The sequence below is a fragment of the Barbus barbus genome (genome assembly GCF_936440315.1).
Source record: "Barbus barbus genome assembly, chromosome: 32".
NCBI lineage: Eukaryota > Metazoa > Chordata > Actinopteri > Cypriniformes > Cyprinidae > Barbus > Barbus barbus.
Genome location: NC_136760.1, coordinates 3,789,382 through 3,811,776, shown reverse-complemented (window position 1 = coordinate 3,811,776; position 22,395 = coordinate 3,789,382). Strand labels below are relative to the sequence as shown.

The 22,395-nt window shown below is 40.5% G+C and overlaps 1 protein-coding gene across 1 annotated transcript in view; it reads right to left on the bottom strand.

The window, feature by feature from the left end:
- Nucleotides 1–22,395, bottom strand: part of LOC306852003 (protocadherin-15-like) — a gene marked incomplete at its 5' end in the record, with an annotated part of 238,116 nt that overhangs the window by 162,771 nt on the left and 52,950 nt on the right. The window contains 3 exons of the mRNA XM_079388567.1: nt 2,566–2,736; nt 3,758–3,868; nt 8,386–8,505. Of these exons, the coding sequence (XP_079244693.1) occupies nt 2,566–2,736; nt 3,758–3,868; nt 8,386–8,505 (402 nt within the window). The remainder of the gene's footprint in view (nt 1–2,565; nt 2,737–3,757; nt 3,869–8,385; nt 8,506–22,395) is intronic.

Sequence of the window (22,395 nt, the reverse complement as noted above, 5' to 3'; positions counted from 1 at the left end):
GAGGATTGAGAGGATGCTGTAAATTTGAGGTTACATGTGTTTGCATGCTGTGTTACTTCATAATTCACAGTAATTTGGTTCATGTGGAGCTAGTGCTAGGTGATATGAAGGCACACTGATTACTTCCTAATCAGTATTCTTGTCTTGTGTTTATATATATATATATATATATATATATGTATACATACACATAGTTGTGCTCATAAGTTTATATACCCCTTGCAGAATGTTAAGAATTGAAACAAAATAATGATCATGAAAATGTTAAGCTATTTCACATAACAGAGGTTTATATATATATATGTAAAATGTAATATATCTAAATAAGATTTATTTATATAAGATTATTTTTTATATTTTTAATATTATAATATATTTATATTACATATCCAAATATTTATATGATGTATACCTAATTTGCCAAATTATTCACAGCATGATATATGATTTTTGTCATATCCCTCAGTCGTACATAAATATTTATTTTATTTCCCTCTTTCAGCTAAATTTATTCTCCGAAGGTTCCATTTTTTTTTTTTAAGTTTTTTTTTTTACAAACTGTTCACTGAAAGGTTATTTGGGGAAACTAAAATGGTTCTTCTATAGCATTGCTGCATAAAAAATAAATAAATTAAATATTTGTGTAGAAGAAGACATTCCAGAAGAATGTTTATTCCACTTGCCTTGCACTGAAGAAAGGGAAACATTGTGGCTTGATTGTGATTATTGCTTTTTCAGTTACAATATTGTCCAAAGAGAGTGTATGTCTTTCCATTTTATAAAACAAACCATAAAGCAACATGAATGTAAAACACACTGGCGACTATAGTCATCTGAATCATAGGGAAAAAAAGGTGGATAGAGAAAGAAATTGCAATACTGGTTACTTGCTCTTGCTCTACTTGCAACAAATTTCTGCTTCACTCATCATCTCAACTGTGAAGCAAGGTAGAATGACTATATTGGTACAGGAAGGTTTTTTTTCTGGTAGAGGCTTTCTATCACTGAGGAACAAATGAATTCCAAAGTGTATCAGAAACGTGTACAGCAGAATATTAAAGCACCTGTCTGTGATGTAAAACTTCAAAGCTGAGTCAAGCAACCTGACAATAACTCGCCGCCAACAGTGTGACTCAAACAGAGGAAATTTCCTGACATCAATCCTGCCCAAAGCTGTTGCGGTACCAGAAGCAGACCAGAAGAGCAAGATGTCCAAACAAATGGGACGGCTGAGATTAATACCAAAAACGGACATTCAAAAAGGTCCTTTTGTGCTGTTGGTTAATGTTAACTAACAATGTTTTAGCAAACTTTCACTCTTAGGCTTTTACTTTTACATTCTGGTAGCTCTCACTTTTCATGAACTCTCAATAAATAAAATTAAGTTCTGTCCTACCCACTTCATTGATTAACCCGTTTCACTTGTAAACACATCACATCATTGGAGTAAAATAGATTACGAATGCAGCTTCATGCAAAAATAAAAGTGCAATATTCAAGTAAAATATAATTTCACTCTGATGTTTTCAATACATCAACCAAATCTGAAGCTAATAGAAATGCCGATTTAAGGTTGTATGCCCCATGGCCATAATTTCATGTTTTTAAAGAAGCATTTATCACATAAGCCGAGTGGCGATATGCTAGTGCTCAAGGTTCTGCGCTGGTGCTGCAAATATTGCAGGTGGAATCGTAGATAGGGGTGACCCGTGAACTGAGTTACTAAAAACCCCATCAACATTTGCCCTTGAGCCAGACAAAGTTTAGCACAAAAATAAGACTTTTGTATTATTTACACTTTACACTTAATTACATTTTGTTGCATACACGTTCACTCTCACTCACAAATTATCCCTTAATAATCTCATTTATCTATATTAAGTTTCACTTCAAAAACAAATTTTTGTTGGTAATTAAAAAGTAATGGCAACATAACAGCAACTTGTTTGTATGGTTGTGAGCCAAAAATGGTTCTTATTCAGAACTGCGTCCATTTTTTTAAAACTACTGGAACCAGAATGGTTGTATTGGCATTTAAATATGGATTTTAATGCCAAGTAATCATAGAGCAAGACCCAAACTGTCCAATTCACCAAAATGAACAAGTCATTTTTAATTAATTGCATCAAAAAACCTGTTTGCAGTTTTTGGTTTATTCACTAAACTGCAAAACAAATGACTCCAGTGAGCCATTTTAATATGCCCATCAAAAGAATCAGTCTTATAAGTGAGTCTATTTGAATCAGTTTAAGGAGTCAGTCCCTCACCAAATAGGCTCTTGGCTTATTTATTGAAACGCGAGTCATTATTTCTAACATGTCCAATTCAAAATTAACTAAAACATGTCAAAATACTGCAGATTCAGACATCAAACAATGCAAAGCCATTTGGTCTGTCAAGTAATAAAGATGTTCTTCAAGACCAGAAATGCAAAATACATTTCAGTCAAACTAAAAACCATTGCCCGTTAAATTCTCTTGCTGGAGCTACAATATATGAGGAGACTTAGCGTAACTACTCAACGTAAGACACAGCTAGAAAAGCACAGGATAAGGAACTGCTCACCGGATCTGTGAGCTCCAGGATGCTGGCGCGGTACGTAAGAGGTTTGCAGTCATGGGTGTTGTCTACCAGGCTGCAAGGCAGAAACATTGGGCCCAGGTCATCCCCATCCAACACATCCACTGTGAGCGTGGTGGTGGCGGTGAGCCGGTCCTTTGAGTTTGGAGCTCGGTCCTGAAGGGAAACACAAACTTTGGACTTAGGGATGGCATTTGAATCCAACAAGAATCCAAACTTACACACTAGCCAAAAAGACTCTCCAGTCAAAGTCAAAATAAGACATTTTACTGACAGCAGGAGAAAACTATGCATCTCACATACTCTTCCACCCCCCCGTCACTTCAAATCCTACATTTTTTTGTGGTTAGTTATCTTGTTTTACTTGGAGTGAATTTGATTGCAAAAAGCATTTCATGTCGACATCATGTCCAAGATACTGAAATGTGTGGTCACATTAGCAAAAGTTTGACAAAACTTTTGCTAAAAGTCAGGCAAATAGGGTCCGTTCTCTATTGTCAAATGTGTAGAGATGTATCACAGTTCATAAATAGAGTAAGTCACTTTCAAATCAAGCAGCTTTCACCCTCAAACAAAATTCCCAGTTGTGTGGATTCCTATCGAAATGACTGGATTTCATCGATGAAAACTAGCCAACAACAGTAAATGTGGCCACACCTTAAGACTGCAATTATACTTCAAAACGACAAGTATCATAAAAATAGTTCCAAGTCTTCTAAAGCCTTCACCTGAGGAACTGACTGAAATTTAATCCAACCAATGACATCTAGCCTAGATTAATGGCAATCACATATTATATGTTTAAAAGCATTGTTTCGGAATTGAACACAACACCAAATGAGATTTGAGGGATTTGCAGGATATTTCCAGTGAATAACAGCTTCAATATCAGATTGTTCCTCACACAAAGTTCTCATACAACTTCATAAGAAGTCCTTTCAGTTGTATAAACTACTTTTTTGGTTCTTTTTTGAAACTTTTTGACAGAGAAAATTACCATCTAACTTTGTTTTATGGACAAAAGAAGCTTGGACACTCTGTCTAACATCTCAGTTTGTGTTCCACAGAAGAAAGAACAAGACATACAGGGTTGGAACGACATGAGGTTGAGTAAATCTTTCATTCTTTTATCTACTGTATCTCTCCTACTGTTTCTCCTCCTCCCGCACAGACTTACGTTGGCCTGAATGATGACCAGGTAGCGTGTGATCTCTTCATAATTCAGCCTCTCTCTCAGAACCACTGATCCAGACAGGGTGAGAGGGATGTCGAATGTCCTGTTTGTGGTCTGTGGAGAAGAAAAGGGTAGGTCAAAAAGGCTTCCCTCTTAAAACACACACATACACACAAAGGCTCACACACTCCCAGCCTCATGAGATATTCATCATCTATCTGCTTCAGTAAGAAGAGAATGCTGATGGGACAAAACAGCTTGACTTTCAAAACCTCCTCACCCTTTTTAGCAATACAAGTGGAGAAGTAAAACTTTAAAAGGGACATGGAGACAGGAGGCTTCTTGCTCTTTTGAAATCAAAAGTGTTTGATGTGTAAATGGTGTAAAACCTTAATTAGGAAGTGAACATACTGTAGTCTTGTATAGCCAGACCACTGAATACCAGCATAAAGTCTTGTACACATTGCAGGTTATTCCGGCCAAGAATCACTCATTTAAACTCAGTTATCTTTAGAATACAGCTGACCAAGTGAACTTAGGTGTGTGACTTTCATTATTTTGTACTGTGTTGATTTTTTTTAGTTAAATCCATATTTGTTGTATAATGTTTTTGAAAAATGTGATTTTAAGTGTTTAGCTCTTCTCACTCCACTTATGGTAATAATGCTGATCATTAAGAAGCAGTAAGAGAATGTCACCAATTTACATGTGTAATACCACCATATTAATTTAAATTATTTGCTGAAGTAATTTTGTTTGCATTTCATGACTTCTCTGCTATATTTTATTTGGTGCATCTATTCCTGTATTGTCTGAATATTGTCATGTTGATGAACTGTGCTAAATGATGCTCTGCAATAATCGATGATGCACAACAATGTATTCACCAAGGTTTAGGTTTAGTAAGGTTGTGAAGCAGATCAATTTAAAAGCACCTGTCAGAAACTCTCTGTACTCTATTTTTAGCCGTTTTTATTTATTTATTTATTTATTTGTATTAAAATATTTAAAGAAAAAGAAAATAATACAAATATGTGTGTTGTCCATTATCAGTGCAAAATTATCACAAATGAAAAAGGATTCATGCCAATATTGTCCAAAACGCCACTTTTCTAGGGCGTTTCCAAATTTTTAGAGGGCAGGTGATTAATCTAAATATTTTAACGCGTTAATATTTTTTTAACAGAAATTAATCGTTTGATAAGGTTTGACCCCAACTTTTTGCCGTCATCGCAGCGCAGAAGGTAATCATTGCCTGCGTCCCAATGTGCACACTATCCATCCTAAATTCTATGTGATATTAGTCATTTTCAATACTATTTAGGGCAGATAGGGTGTATAGTATGCACACTGGGATGCAGGGATTGTGTGATTATGGCGCCGGAATCAACAAAAGTGAAGCGAACGCGGAGAGACAGAGCGAGTGTCCGAGAGAGAGAGAGAGAGAGAGAGAAAGAGAGAGCGACAGAGCGCGAGAGATATGTATACTCATATGTGATAAGGGTGCAGCGAGTATTGCCAGGGTCGTGGTTTTCCTGCACAATTGGGCACAGTCGCGGGAAAAATTACAGAGCCATGGATTGTGGTTTTTTGGGCTACTTTTATAATGTACCGCAGCCGCCCAAAGTGTATACGCATGTGATCGCAAAAGGAAGTTATTACAAACACTCATTGGTGGTTTAAAGTGATTTCTGAGTAAAAGTGCACTATTAATCTCATAAATTGTCTTATGTAGCATGATGCTAATGTTAGCTCTAATGCACCTGCAGAATAGGTCCAATTCTTCTTCATAATGCATTTTATCATAATACTTCATGTAAGGTCGCAAGAAAATGTTTTGTTTTAGTTATTTAGAAATACTTTTGATAATAGTTGGGTAAATGTATACTGGGTTTGAAGCGATGTGACTTGGTAAACGTTTTATTGTCAGTATAAAGGCTGATAATGGCTGAAATAAAACAAAAGAATAATAAGGATTATGTCTCATACCTGGTGGAGGTGTGAAAGGTTATGATTCCTTAAACTAGTTTGTCATGCATTCCTTTATTTCAACACATTTATTATGATTAATGCAATTAACCCTCTGGGACCCGCTGTATCGCCGGCGATACCAACTCGGTTTTTTTCAGATCAGTGCAAAAGACACTAAAAATACTCTGTTGATTTTGGTCACACAAATAAGTGTTATACATCAATCGAAACTGTGAAGTGTCTTTTTTTTTTGTGTACACTCACGATTACAACAAAACTTTGTGGTTTTGGGGAAAAAAGAAAACAAACAGGGTGCGATCTCTGTCTCTGTCTTCTCCATCTCCGCAATCTGTTTATAGTAACGCGTCACTAAAATGAAGTGTAACTCAGCAAATACTCAACACAGAAACATGAGAGTTCTCTCTATAGAAAGCCTGAAGTGTCCACTTTCAAATGAAGTAAATCATATAGAAAACAAATATGCTATGATAAAGTAATCCGTATGAAACCGACACCATGTTCAGTCTGTCCAGTCTAACTCATTATTTCTAATGAGATCCCGCCCCCTCGTGTTCACATGTAAATAACCACGTGACCCGCGCGCGCTTGGAGCATAAACAGAGTCAGAAGTGAAGAGTTCGTCGCTGCTATACTGTTAGATTCTGGAAGAAGACGCACTGAGTAAAGGCTGGATTTCCCTCAAAATAAGAGCAAGAGTTCATCCAGAAGAGAAGATCGATCTGATGAGTAAGTAATGCTTCTTTTTTGCATTAGTTAGCGTGTTATTGTGACAAACTTGAACGCATTTAGTTGGGTTTTTCCCAAACGACAACATGATGAATGCTAGCATCTAAGAATGTTTAGAAGAATGTTTAATGTTCACAAATAGATTTAATAGCGTGCTAAACAATAACAATTAGTTTCTCAGATATAAAATATCCCTTACAGATACTGAGTACATCCTTTTGTAGTTCACAGCATACGTGAGTCTATGGCAGCAGAATCATAACAGCTACTATAAAATAATGCATACTAGACTATATGACTACAAAATCATTGTTGTTTTTTTCCCAAACTGTAATTCCAGACTACAGTGTTTGAATATGATGGGCATTTCATTGTATTTAAATTTCTTTCGACGTGATGTTTTCATGCTCTATATAAAACAAATGTAATATGAGAGTACATTGTAACATGATGAATGCTACGAGTCTAAGTATGTTTAGAACATGTTTAATTAATAGCCTACTCTGTTCAAAAATATATTTTAATAACGTACTAAACAATAATAATTAGTTTCTCACATATAAAAGGTCTATAAAACCTATATATATATATATAGATAGATGCTCCTGATGTTAACATGCTCACAAATGGTTTTGGTTGTTTGTATTTTATTGACTCAGGTACCTGAACCACAGATGAATTCTGATGACTTTCTTCTGATGTTGGTACAGTGCTCTCAGAGGAACACAGTTTGATGTTCAACTACACTGATATTCTATGGTAAAACAAAATCCTTTACTACTGATTGTTTTTGTTTTTTTCTTCTTGAATCCATGTAAATAGTAAATATCAGGTACTTGTTTCACTTGTTGAACAGAATCTGTTGCAGGAATGAGTTCAAGTCTTGTTCACATCTCTGTGGTTAGATCAGTGTGCACAATAATGTGTCTTTGACCTTCATTATGTACGTTTCGATTATACTGGGTTGTAAATAAAATACAAATAATTTAAAAAAATACATTTTTTCCTCACACTCTGTCTTACCTGCCTCAGTCACAGTCACACTGATGGTTCATTAGCAGCCTTTAGGGGAGGGCCCTTTGTCTCTCAGGTGAAAATCACTTAATATTCAAGCCCATTACCACTCCCTCGCATATTGGCTTTCAATCACAAAACATGTCTTAAAAAATTTAAATCAATATATTGTTTTCTGTGCATGATTAAGCAGAATGATTTTCACATAATTGTGAAGTAAATATTCTAGCCTACAAGACTGATTACTCAAAATTCTTATTCAGGACGATTTAGTGTGGCTTTTATGGCCTTATTTCAGCTAAAAACTTTTTCCCAAAACTTACTAACCACGCATAATATTTTTTTTCTAAAAAATGCAAACATGTACATCCATCTTGGTCACATATTATTGTAGCACAGTTTGTGCTGAATACTAAAAAAAAACATGTTGGTCAATAGTATGTTATAAGTAGCTGAAATAAGCACAAATATCAGGGCATGTCAAAACATCTCAAGGGCCCCAAAATCAGGCCCCAGAGGGTTAAAAAAAATGTAATCGATTGACAGCACTAATATATTTAGAATAATACTATACTACTACTGATTATTTTTATAATTTTTTATTACTGTATTATTTTTTTATTATTATTATTTATAGCAATGCCTATTGTTACAATTGCAAGTTATTACTCAATTTATATTTGAAAACGTTAGTTAATTAAATCATAAGTCTTTTACATGTAGTCTTTTTAAGGTTTTTCTTTATATACATTTATATATACAGTATATATATATATATATATATATATATATATATATATATATATTATTTTTTTTTTTTATTTATTTTTTTTTTTATAACACTCTTTCACACACACATACACACAAAAGAAAACAAAAGAAAACTGAAAAACAAGTACCGGATCTTTAGGGTTGTACTGAATGGTGTATTCAATTTGTCCATTAGGACCATCATCAATGTCAACAGCGCCATTGTTCCCTGTAAAGCCCGAGAAGATGGTGGTTCCGACAGGCGTTAGCTGAAAAAGATAACAACACACATTATGGAGTGCAAAACATTTAAAATCTTTAAAACTGCCTCAGTCGGCCGCGCATCAGCATGAGTGCGTTTTCATTAGGGATGCAACGATTATAGATTTTGCTGGTACGATTATTGTCTGATGAATAATCACGGTTTTACGATTATGACGATTATTATGCATTTATTCATTTCCCAACATTAATAATGTATAAAATCACATGAACACTCTTTAGATGTTAAAGTGTTATTTATTGCTGGCTTTTGAAACAGAAATAACACAGTAACGAACAATACAGCACAAAATAATAATAAACAAACAACAAACAAAAGTCCATCTCTCCCATTAGAATTAAAAAAGGTGTTGAAAATAAGAAATGGAAATAGATCAAAAAAGTATTTAATGTTTTCAGTTTGTACATTCTTTACATTTCTTTTGTACCTGGGGTAGAGAATTTGGAAACATGGTGAGAAAAAAAATCTTGTTGGTTTTTACTTATAAATAATACTACAACAGGGATAGTAAATACATTTAATGAAGAATTATTAATATACAACTAATATTAACTTTATTTATACCACAGGGGAAACTGTTACTAATGATGGAAATAAAGTTAAATATTATTGTAATCCACTGTCATCCATACGTATTCATTTTAATAATCTTTATAATAATTCATATGATTTTACATGTAGCCTGAGAAAATCATGTCTATTGTTTTGGTTTGTGAGATCGGAGATTCATTCAGGAGGACACAAACGTCTTGAGAACGCTGCCCGCGACTTTTATTAATTAAATAAATTAAATAGCCTACTGGAGAGACACAGACACAGGTAGGCTAATTTACACAGGCAACTGCCACTTCGCTCTCCTTCTCTCTCGAATAATTAATTCAAGTAGCTAAATATTATAATTAATTCATTCAAATAAATGTGATCTTACCGCACTATTTAATCTCTTTCTGATCTGAAGCGGGCAGAATGCTGAGCTAACGAGCCGTAGCTTCGCATCAGGTGGTTCTTGCCTTTGTCGTGCATTAAAATCCTTCAATGTACAGCTAGCCGTGCATTATCCCTTATGTATTCGCTCTTTAGCATTAGTTTTTTTACGGCAATATTTAAATGACACCCTGGTCATTCTTGGTGTACCCAAAATGGTCCCACACTATCGACAGACATTTCTCTGGTGGAAATAAAGCTTTGCTGTTTAGTCCCTCTGTCATTGTCTGTCATTAATCTAATGCATGTAGTAGCCTCCGTGTCTCTGATAAGCGCGTCATTTGAAGCTGGTGCACCACTAGTGTGACTTTGTTTTCATTTTGCACAGGCTGCAGCAGTTGAGTTCCGTGCAACAGAAACACTCGGTTTTGCGGAACCTTTACGATTAATTAACCGTGACGTTTTAAAGCGCGGTTAATCACGGAACCGGTTAATCGCTGCATCCCTAGTTTTCATCCTGAGTGATTTCATCATCTTGTGCTTGATTCCTGCTGCTGGTAAGTTGGCAGACTAGTTTATGCCTCAAGCATCTTGACCATTGTGTTAAACAGCACTCCTCTGAGGTCAAGAGTTTGATGGACAAGCTCTTGTAAAGTAGACAGTGCTCGCTCTCTTCATCGCTCTCATTCTGGCTGTCATAACGAGGTCCTGCTGTGGTGCGGCTCTCAGAAGTGCGAGGAAAAAGAGGAAGTAATAGGTACGAGTCTGCTGCGGAAGCTAGAGGCACCTGGGAACCCAGATGTTAGTTCCTTCGCAGCTACTGTGACGTTCTGACAAGACATATTAGAGGGAAAAAAAGACAAATTTCTGACAACAAAACTGGCAAAGAGACATAAGATGCTTCAGAAAGCCTTTAAGATGAAAACACCCGTCATCGCAGTCTGAAGAAAACTCTCCAACTGCTGCCATAAAGAGGTCATGTACAGCTATCACATTGAGCTGTGAACAAAAATTAATTAAACAGCCTGTGATGCAAAATGAGCTGCAAGAAACAATATCCTGAGTGGATCTGACAGTGTCAAATAGAGCACAATTGCACTGCTATTAGCATATGTTCCACTACAAGTGCCATATAGTGTAGGAGAGGAACATAACTACATTTTTTCAGAAGTGTTATGGTAGCTCCATTGCTTTCAAAACAATGAGCTAGTGCTAAACGTCTCAGGTTACGTATGTAACCATGGTTCCTTGAAGGGAACGAGACGCTGCGTCGAAACGCTTATGGGAACGCCTTCAGCGTGACCATGCTCTGAATATTATGTGCAATCAGTCCGAAGGAGGGCGAGGCGTCACGGGTGGGGTGACGTCACGACCAAGAAGTATAAAAGCATGTGCGGCGGAGCCGGCTTCAGCTTCAAGTCATGAAGCAAGCGCGGGCAGGGATGCCGGAAGTGTGGCTAAGTGACGCAGCGTCTCGTTCCCTTCAGGGAACCATGGTTACATACATAACCTGAGACGTTCCTTTCCAGGAACTTCGAGCTGCGTCTAAACGCTTATGGGAACGAGACTTCCAACGCCGCCAGACTGACAAGTCCCTGCCTGTGTCAGGACGAGGGGACGGATGAGCCTGGAGTGGCTCGGATGTTGAGGTTATAGAACCTGGCGAAAGTCAGGGGTGTGGACCTCGCACTGGACACATACAGAAGGCCTGGAGTACGACTGGCTGTGATACGACCGATGGGACCTTAGGTACATACCCCACGCGGGGGTAGAGAAATACTTTCGCCATGCCGGGCGCAAAGTCAATAGAGGCCGTAGACAGGGCCTGAAGGTCACTCACCCTCCTCAGAGAGGTGATAGCCAGCAAGAAAGCGGTCTTGATGGTGAGGAGTCTATCAGTTATCTCCACAATAGGCTCGAAAGGTGCCTTGCACAGAGCCTCCAGAACCACAGCCAGGTCCCACGTGGGGACGCGTGAGCGTATCGGCGGCCTCAGCCTCAGCGCACCGCGGAGGAATCGTGTAACTAGTGGGTGTCTACCCACTGTCTGGCCACTAATAGGGGCGTGGTATGAGGAAATAGCTGCCACGTAGACCTTAATAGTGGAATGGGTTAACCCTGCGGAGAAACGGGCCTGCAGGAACTCCAGTACTGTACCAACTGGGCAGTTGACTGGGTCGAGCTGGCGGTCCCCTCACCAAGAAGTGAAGAGCCTCCACTTCAAGGCGTACAGTTTCCTCGTGGAGGGAGCTCTGGATTGGAGGATGGTCTCGACAACCTCGGTTGACAGACCGGAAGCTATGAGCTGTGCCCCCTCAGGGGCCACACCCACAGCTTCCATAACTCCGGGCGAGGGTGCACGATAGTGCCCCTGGCCTGTGAGAGGAGATCCCTCCTGACGGGCACTTCCCAATCAGGTCCGAGAACCATACTCGGCCCGGCCAGAACGGTGCTACTAACAGTAGACTGACCTCGTCCCGGTGCACTCTCGCCAGAACTCCCGGGAGCAGAGCGATCGGGGGAAAGGCGTACAGACGAAGCCTCGGCCAAGTCTGTACCATAGCGTCCAGTCCCAGAGGAGCTGGAGGAGCTAGAGAGAACCAGAGGGGACATTGTGCTGACTCTCGAGTCGCAAAGAGGTCCACCTATGCCCGGCCAAAAACTCTCCAAATCTGCTTCACCACCGCTGTCTCGACAGGACGTCTGCTCCCACATTGAGATGCAAAGGAATGTGCACAGCTCTCAGTGATAGGAGCTTGCCCTGGGACCACACAAGGATCTGGTGTGCCAGCTTGTAAAAGGGGCGCGACCACAGACCTCCTTGGTGGTTGATGTAAGAGACGTGGTGATCTCTTAGGTCTGGGAGGAAGTGCTTGAGTGCACGGAACACAGCTAGGATCTCTAGCCAGTTGATATGCCACGTCAGGTGGCGACCACTTCACAGACCGCGGGCAGGGTGGCCACTCATGACCGCACCCCTACCGGTGAGGGAGGCGTCTGTCGCAAGCGAGACGCGGCGACAAGGAGCTCCCAGCACCGGGCCCTGAGACAAGAACCAAGGGTTCCTCCACATGTCTAAGGCACGAATACAGCGGTGTGACACTTTGACAGCGCGGATCGGATTCCCCCTCAGGGAAACCTCCTTGGTCTTGAGCCACCACTGTAAGGGTCTCATGTACAGCAGGCCGAACGAAATCACGTTGGACGCAGCTGCCATAAGCCCAAGCAGTCTCTGCCACTGCTTGACAGTGAGTGACTGGCCCTCTCGTACTCTCATGACTGCAGTGAGGATCGACTCGATCCGAGCAGGGGACAGCCGTGCCCGCATCGTGGTCGAATACCACACCACGCCTAGATAAGTGGTTCTCTGAGCTGGAGAAAGCACATTTTTCCTGGTGTTTAGTCTTTCATTTGGGTGAGAACGACATCTCGATGCTGAATCGCCAACCGCTCTGATTGAGCGAGGATGAACCAATCGTCAATATAATTGAGTATGCGGATGCACTGCAGTCGCAACGGGACTAGGCCGAATGGAAGAACCCGATACTGGTACGCTTTGCCCCCGAAAGCGAACCTCAGGAACTTCCTGTGAGATGGAAGGATGGAGACATGGAGGTAGGCGTCTTTGAGATCATGACAAACCAGTCCTCGGACCTGATTTGAGACACGACCTGCTTGACAGTAAGCATCTTGAACTTCAGTTTTCTGACTGAGCGGTTCAGTAGACGCAAATCCAGTATGGGCCTCAGCCCTCCATCCTTCTTTGGAACAATTAATTATCTGCTGTAGAAGCCGGTCTGGGTGCCGTGAGGAGGAACCAACTCGATGGCTTCCTTCCTTAGCAAAGTAACGACTTCCTGTTCCAGAACCAGAGCCTGCTCGGGGCGGACCGCAGTCATAACAACCCCGTTGAACGGCGGGGGTGGCCCGCCGAACTGAATGCGATATCCATTCGCTATGGTTTGCAGGACCCAATGAGACACATTCGGCAGTCGCTGCCAGGCTGCCAAATGATCTACTAAGGGAATCAGTCTCTCAAGACTGACCTCTGGTGTAATAGAGGCGGCCAGACCGCTGTCTCGAAGCGGCGCACCGGAAGGAGACGCAATGTCTGGCTGCTGAGGCGAGTTTCTCGGCTCCGCTGTGCTCACGGGCGGAAAGACCTGAGATGAACACTCGCTGGGACCAGCTGCGCCCTGGAACAGCGGCAGGGTTGGCAGACAAGTCCCTGGAGGGCACTGAGTTGAGGCGGTTCCCGTGTGCCGCGGTGTAAGCCGCTCCAGCCCAGTAGGGGTCGCCCTCCACGGTCCTGGGGCTCACCCATCAGGACCTTTTTGCAGAGGACCTCTTGGCCGAAATGACAGCCCTCAGATCTGCCTTCAGCCGCGAAGTCCCCGGCGCAGAGCACCGCTGGTCTCGGCTTCTCTGCGGGGGAGCACGAGAAGCGTCGCTTTGCTTTTGCGCATCCCTGCGCGAAGAGCTGGTATGCGGAGGACGCTGCGCCCGCCCAGCAGCCCCCTGCCGCATACCCTCTGCCCACTTAAAAGATGTTGTACGCAGAGGCTTAGTGGGCAGCGCAGGAGACAGATGCTCGACCGGCAGCATCGCCCTGTACCCGCGCTCATTCAATTCCCTAACGCTGCCATAATAATCAGCGGAGGGAATGAATGGTCGGGATGAAAAATGTTTCACCCACAATCTCGACACCTCGGTGTGGAGATCGGGGAAAACGGAAGGCTCCTGTGTAGAGGTGGCGGCCGCGAGCGCAGAAAACGCTTATCCAAACAGCTAGTCTGTGACTCAGATGCTCTCTTGGGGGACCAGCTGATGTCAAGCTTGGCCACTGCCCGAGTAACCACCTCTGAAAGCTCCTCATATTGGGGCGAAAGAGGCGGCGAAACCTCGTGAACGCTCGTCACATCAACCTCCTCGGAGGACGAAAGACCTCGTCTCGTGGGGAAGAGACCGCTTCCAAACGAGAGACGGGGCACCAGATCTGGCGGAACCGGGAGGAGATAAAGACATACCCGTCTCACTCTCACCAGCCAGATCAGCCTGCGAGCCCCACGAGTGCAGCCGCCGCTCTGCCTCGGCAGAAGCGGGACCGAAACCGTGCAGAGAGCTCGTGAAGGCTCCCTCCTCGAAGAAAGCCCTCTGGGTGCGGAGCTGTTTTTTTTTAACAGCGGCAGCCGCTCGCAATGAGGGCAACCGGCTCCCTCGAGAGCCGATTTTGCGTGCTCCGCACCCAGGCAGACTACGCATAGATTGTGTGTGTCCCCACTCGTGATATAGCGAGGGCAAGGACGAACACATGACCTGAAACGCGGTCTGAAACTTTCGCCCCTAAATTATTCATACTGGGGTGAACGAGGCGGCGAAAACCTCGTGAACGCTCGTCACATCAACATCTTCGGAGGAAGAGAGACGAAGCGTTGAGCCCTCGTCTCGGGGGGAAGAGACCACTTCCAAACCGAGGGACGGGGCGCCAGATCTGCAAGCCCCACGAGTGCAGCTGCCGCTCTGCCTCGGCAGAAGCGGGACCAACACTGCGTGGAGAGCTCGTGAAGGCTCCCTCCTCGAAGAGAGCCCTCCGGGTGCGGAGAGAACGCAGCGGCAGCCGCTCGCAGTGAGGGCAATCGGCTCCCTCGAGAGCCGATGCCGCATGCTCCGCACCCAGGCAGACCACGCACAGATCGTGTGTGTCCCCGCTCGTAATGTAGCGAGGGCAAGGACGCACACACAATCTGAAGCGTGGCCTGAAACTCTCGCCCCTGAGTTTATATTTGCCCTCAGACTTAGGCATTTATAGCTATACTGCTTTATTCTCAGACAGACAACAATAAATAGGACTGACACACACAGAGCGCTTCGCTGAATGACAGAAAGCTGAAGCCGGCTCCGCCGCACATGCTTTTATACTTCCTGGTTGTGACGTCACCCCGCCCGTGACGTCTCGCCCTCCTTCGGACTGATTGCACATAATATTCAGAGCATGGTCATGCTGAAGGCGTTCCCATAAGCGTTTCGATGCAGCTCGAAGTTCCTGGAAGGGAATCGCTGCTTGTTTGTCTTTTTTTTTCATGCAAGCAGCTTGAGTGAAAATATCTTTAATAGTGCAGCTTGTGGTAGTGTCAGATTGACATATTATTAATCTTTTAATATTACTACCACTGGAGAAAGAGTAACGGTCAACTTGGATCATGTGTGTCTTGGTCACCAATCACATTACAGCCTCAACGTCATTGAATTTGTGTGGGAGCCAATACATTTTTATGCATAATTAATATTGTCTGTGATTTATCTTATAAAACAGCATTTTTTCAATGCAAACTCTAAAAATAGATTAATCTAAAAAGAATGTTTAAAGGCAGACTGTTGAAGACTAGCCAATAGGCGGTGGATTCATCAAAACGATAAGTCGGTTTCCAACAAAAGCAGTTTATTCAGCGTAAGCCTCCTCCACTGACATTCATTCAAAAAAATTACCTCTGGCCTCGTTCCCTGAGCTATTTTCCGTTTCCTTTTTTTTTTTTTTTTGCTAACCTTGGAGGCTTGCCTTCAAGTGGCTTTGGTAGGGTACCACGGGGCTAAAGGCATGCCTTTCAAGGGATATTTCCCCCCAAAAAATGAAATTCTGTCAGCATTTACTCAACTCATGTACTACCAAACCCATGAGACATTCATTTAACTTTGAAACACAAATTATACAGATAAAGATAATGAAACTTTGATGTTTCTGTCCCTCCACTGAAAGTCTAAGCAACCAAAACATCCAAAAAAGGTTATAAAGGTGTTGAGAAGTTTAATCCAAGTACTGCTTTACAGTATGTCATTAATTTTAAATGGGTCATCAGATGCAAAATTCACTCTACAAGTTGTTTGAACATAAATGTGTGTTGGAAGTGTGTGTACACATCCATCCTATAATGATAAAAAATCCACCTAGTGCTTTTTTTAAAATCCCTATTTTAAAATCCCCTTTCTCAAATCAAGCTGTTCTGAGAGCCATGTCAGAATGACGTAGTTCTGCACAGACTGCTCCCACGATAGTTGATTGACAAGGCCGTCTCACCTTAGACCCACCCTGAGTGATCTGAGAGCTGTCCGCCATTGTGTCGACTCCGGTGCAGGGGAAGACAAGAATGTCTCCGATTAAGTGACTGAGGTGTTTTGTTGTTGGATGTAATAATGAATATAGAAGTTGTCATTTACTCCCAACATCTGAGCTGCTGAAGATTCAGAGGATTGACATTACTTTCGTTTTGAAGGGAATGCTCTGATCCCCTATCTGCCTAAATGCGTCCATGTTCGCGCGAATCATTCTTGATCCAGCTTTATCTACAGATGAACTGAGTATAAGGGTTTTTACACTACCATTGAGTAATTTTAACCAAAGTATGTTATAGACTTTTCATTAAGACCCTAAAGAATCATATCAACTTGTGGAAAATGGGCATCCGATGACCCCTTTAATTAGTATTAGTAGTACTGGTATTAGTATTACAATTATTAGTATTAGTATATCATTAGCTTTAATTAAGAGGTGATATAAAAATGACTTTTTATGATTACTACACTTACATATACTGTCAAATATGTACAAAAGTTGTCACTGGGGTCATACTCTTTCAAAAGGTACACCTTTGTTCCTTATTTACCCCTAAAGGGTCTTGAACTTGCTTTTTATTATTGTGTACTGTTCTCTGAGGTCCACTAATAATGTTATCAAGAGTTTTACACCAAAAAAAAAAAATTTTAGAAGTAATAGGATATTTTCTGAAGAAGGGATGCACCGATACCACTTTTTTCCTGTACTCGCCCGATGCCGATAATATTATTTTTGGTATTTGCCGATACAGAGTACCGATACTGATATTTTCATTGCATTTGTACATTTTTAAAATATTGGGTACAGAAACCAAAAGAGTATGTATAATGTTAATTGGTTAACTTCATTTATCAAATAAATACAGTCAAACCAAAATTTATTCAAACACCTTTAAAATTTCTCACATTATTACGGTTTATTCGCTATAGTTTAGAACATGGTAATAAAATATGACAAGAACTCAGAGTAAAACTGTGTCTGAACAAATTCAGCTTGATAATGTCAGATAACTTGGATAGAAAGGTACATAATGGATTACAATCAACCAAAAATTATTCAGACAGCTGTTAGTATGACAATATTTACACAACTATCAATACTCTGTCGGGCCACCCTTAGCCTTAATGACAGCCTGTAGTCTCCTGGGCATGCTGTAAACCAGGTTCATGCAAACCTGAACTTCAGTTTTTTTCCCAGACTCGGTCTGAATAATTTTTTGTCCCAAATTTGTATAAATTTTACTGGTAGTCCACTGTATGAAGAATTTTTGGTTATAATATGTCACAGTTTACTTTATTTTGATTTGACTGTATAATATCTTCGGTTATTTTCACACTTAATTATGCCCATTAAAATGTAGTTTACAAATTTTGCCACTCATATAATGCATAATCACTCACGAAGCAAGCAAAACACGCGCAACGCGTGCACGTATTTGTACTGGTGCAGAATGAGAGGGACAAGTACAGAACATAGCGCATAGGCTGTTAGTTTCACTTTCGCCAGAATGTCGTGTATGCTTAAGGTTGAAAATAAATGATGGTTTATAGTGAATACCCCTATAAATTGTCTTATATTTACGATTTAGTTTTAAGCCAAATGATGCGTGTGCCAAGTGAGCGAACATCAATAAAGATCACACAACAGAAGTGCGTGCACACTCTCTCTCTCTCCCACCCTCCCTACCGTTAAGTAACTCGTGTATTGATTTACTTACTTGTTTTTGACATATCTGGCCGAACTACAAACTATCCAGTGATGTCTGTGAGAAAGGGATATTCACTCGACGAGCTTGCTCATCTACGCCGCAGTGCGCTCAATCCACTCAGCGTGCTTTGCTTAGCCCATCAGCTCGCTCACATCAGCTATACAGGAGTCAATACTGAATGTTTAGCATTAATTTCATTGCATGTATATACTTCGCCCGATATATATAGGGATGCACTGATGCCAGTATCGGTATCAGTGCATCCCTACTCGGAAGTAAACATGCTATGATCAGGGCTGCGTTATCCTAATGGGCAACATGGACTGCAGCTCAGGGCCCCGAACACTAGGGGGCCCCCGAGTCAATTCACTTTTGCATTTTAGACATGGTTGCCAACCATTCTGTATAATAAAGAATCCTCCCGAATTTAAGGCATCAGTTTGTCCTGTATTTGCAGGCATACACCGTATGACCACCTAGACCATACAAATAACAAATGCATTTGTCTTTTTCCAAATCATTGTTAGAATTGTGAACGTAGCCACTCAAGGAAGGCGTTAACATATTTCTATGGGCTTTAAAACCAAGCGGAATCCTCTGCCGCCAGTCGCTCCCGCTTCACAGCGACCCAGCGAGCTGGACATTTATTTTTTTTTTTTTAGCGAGCAGGACTCATTTGTCACTTGTGTTCTGCAAATCAGTTTGGTCGAATGCAAAGACGTGATTATTGATCGTAAGCACAACAACCAGCTAGAAAACATACTATAATCTAGGCTACCTTTTACTATTTGCAATAGTTGGACCGAGGCTATGGAATAACCTTCCTTTATGTGAAAGCTTCAAATTCTTTCTTTGAGTTTAAAACTAAATTGAAACCTTATTTTCTTACCTTGGCTTTTTAAACTGTTTTAATCTTTTGAGTTTACTGAGGTTTTTTTTTCACTGGTTTTTATTTTATTTGTACCGCACTATGGTAAACTGCTGTTGTGTTTATCAGTGCTTAATTAATACAAATACAAATAGCCTACCTGAGGGAAGATGTCTTTAGGCCTACAGTGTTTGATCGCATTTGATAGCATTTTCATTTTGATTGGCGTGTAACGGAAAGGGGGGGGGGGGGGGGGGGGGGGGGCGGTGTTGGGAGGCCCCCAAAGCTACGTTAGCCCAGGGCAAAGTCTTAACACGGCACTGGCTATGATTAGCTAACAGTTGTCTGGACGTTGCTGTGTTTTAGATTAAAAATGCATAAATACTCTGTACATTTCAAATGATCTGTAATAATAGACAAAGCAATAGTGACCACTTAAGAAAAACAGTCAATCACACATGTGTGTAGCGACATCGGATACAATATAGTCAGCACAGCTTTTAGTTTCAAGCTTTCTGAAAATCCCACGCCAAATTGTGCCTTGTTTGTAAATGAATCCGCGCTAAAATGAAGTGAACAAAGGACCAAGTTCTTACTGACATGATCTGGAAATTCATAAAAAATAAAGCCCATCAAATAGTTTATCGTTTGTTTTCTGCATAGAGCTGCATTTGCCTTTCTCGTCATCTACCTACTACATGCGTGACTCAGTGGGTGGGGCTAAACAGGCAGTGATGTAGAAGCAGGCGTTGTTCTTCTTCTGCGGAGGCAGTGTTTAGCTACACTATTACATCATAAATTGGCACATTCCACAACCTGTCATTTTGGCAGACTGGCTTCAATTTAAGCTGTTTTTAGACTAACGAAAAAAAGTTTGGAGTTCTGAAACTTACAGAATGTCAGCACAATGACCTCTTATATGTCAAAATATCATGGGAATTTTTATTTGAGTTCAAGACTGCTGGAAAGTTTAGAGAAATTGACCGGAAATGTTATACCCCTTTGCAACCATATTAGTACCTACATTGTGCATGTTAGTACATTTTGAAAGGGCACTGTCCCAGTGACAGCTGTGGTACAGTTTTTTTCTGATAGTGTAGACTGTATCAAATATAGTAAAAACGGAAGCTTCAGTCCAGAAAATGTTCGTCTTGAAATATTACCAACAATGAAAAGGTTACTCTACATGTTTACATCATAAAAATCATTACAAATTTCACAGAATAAAAGACATGTGTACCACAACCTTAATGTGAACATTTTTACAGTTATATTAAAGGCCTTTTATATACAAAAAAAAAGTATCATCTATCCATCAGATGAATGAAGACATGAAGTACATTGTGTACAAAGTATTTTTTCAGCAAATATTTGATCATGTTGATCATTTAGAGGCCTTGGAAAATCATGTTTCAGATATGATACAAAGGCTTTATAGGACTGAAACATTGATGACTCATCTTGTCCAATCAAATGATCTCCTAAATGAGATTGTCCTTTCTGTTCTCACAAGTAGCAAGTCATGTTTTTTGGCACTGACATAAATAAAAGGCTACAAGCAAATATAGTCATGACTAAAACAGTAAACAACAGCCTTCAGCTTGACAGTATTCACACTATAGCACAGCCTCTTACTGTTTAAGACATCCGATCAATCTCAATAGCTGTAGGGCAAAAGGACATTAAGTTAGAGACACTGGTCAATGGAAAGTTAATCTGAAATTCTTGCTATAACTTCACGGCATCTGCAGCCTCTCAGTGAACACGCACAACCCTTTAGCCATTTAGACCGGCTTGCAATTCAATTCACGCATCCATCAAATGCTTTTTCCCCAACATTATTATTTACTTCACCGTCTCTCTTAAACTCAGCAGGCTGCTTCAGCACTCGGCGAATTTATATAGTGCACTCTGCAGTGCTTGTTGACTGATGGACTGAGCTGTGTTAGTCCCCCTTATCTGTACGTCAGTCAGACGTTTCAAACTCTGGTTGAAATCGATAGTGGGCAATACAGTCTGCCGTTTTTTGAGGCCACTCTAGAGGAGGCTGCCTGCCACTGAAGCTGCCACCTAATGAGGGAAATCTCTACTGACAGCTCTCCGGGGAACAACTCTCAATTAGCTGAAAGCCACATATTCTCCATGCAATCAATCCAAAGCGAGAATATCTCTGGAGACTGAGGCAGCATTCCAACAGACCCTCCATGACACTACGTGTTGAATGTTCTCAGAAGCTAGTCCAAAGCGATGGAAAAAATAAAAATAGGGCTAATGGATTTCCAGAAATGGACGCCGTTTTTAACAGTACAGATTGAGTCATAGAATGTAATGTATCATAAGCGTAATGGCAGGCCCACACGAAATCTGCACCATGAAACTGGCATTATTGTCATTCACAGTCAAAAAGTTTTACATCTCAACTCCTGCCCTTTGCATCTCTTATTTCGGACTAATTAATAATGAATTTGAATACATTCACTTAACATTAGTTTGAAATGTTCTATCTAGTGCTTTCCATATCTTTGTCCTTTAGATACATGGAAAATGAAGATTCTGTTTCTCAGGGCTGCAAATGTTCATGGCTGTAGCATGTTCATCATAATTAATATATATATATACCAAAATATATATACCCGTTTCAGACAGCTCATACAAACCCAATAAGAAAACGGACTTACTATTTCTCATATAGACAGTATAATTTTTTTTTTCATTTTTTTTTTTTTACAAAATAATGTAGAACTTGTAGAAAAAAAAGTTTGGAATAAACTTAAAAAAAGGATTTTATGGTCACCAATACTGCATTTATTTCATTTCCAAAAAGGTTTACAAGTTTTCTCAATTACTATTGGAATAATTTATCAATTTTTATATTATTAATTACAATAAACTCATATATGAATCATAATTGTGATTCTTATTAATATCAATGTTGAAAACAATTAGTTGTGTTTAATATCTTTATAGAAACATTTAGGATTGCTTGATGAATATAACATTCAAAAGAACAGCGTTCATTTGAAATAGAAATATTTTGCAACATTATAAATGTTCTTACTGTCACATGAGTATTTATTTATTTTCTTAAAAAAAAAATCCTTCTTACACCAAACTTTTGAATAGTACTACATCACATTTTCCACCAAAAAAAAATTAAGATACATTCAAATATTAAGAAACATTTCACAGTATTCTTGTTATTCACAATGATGAAAACAGTTGTGCTCCGTTGAGAGCAATGCAACAATGCAAAGAATGTTTCTTGCGC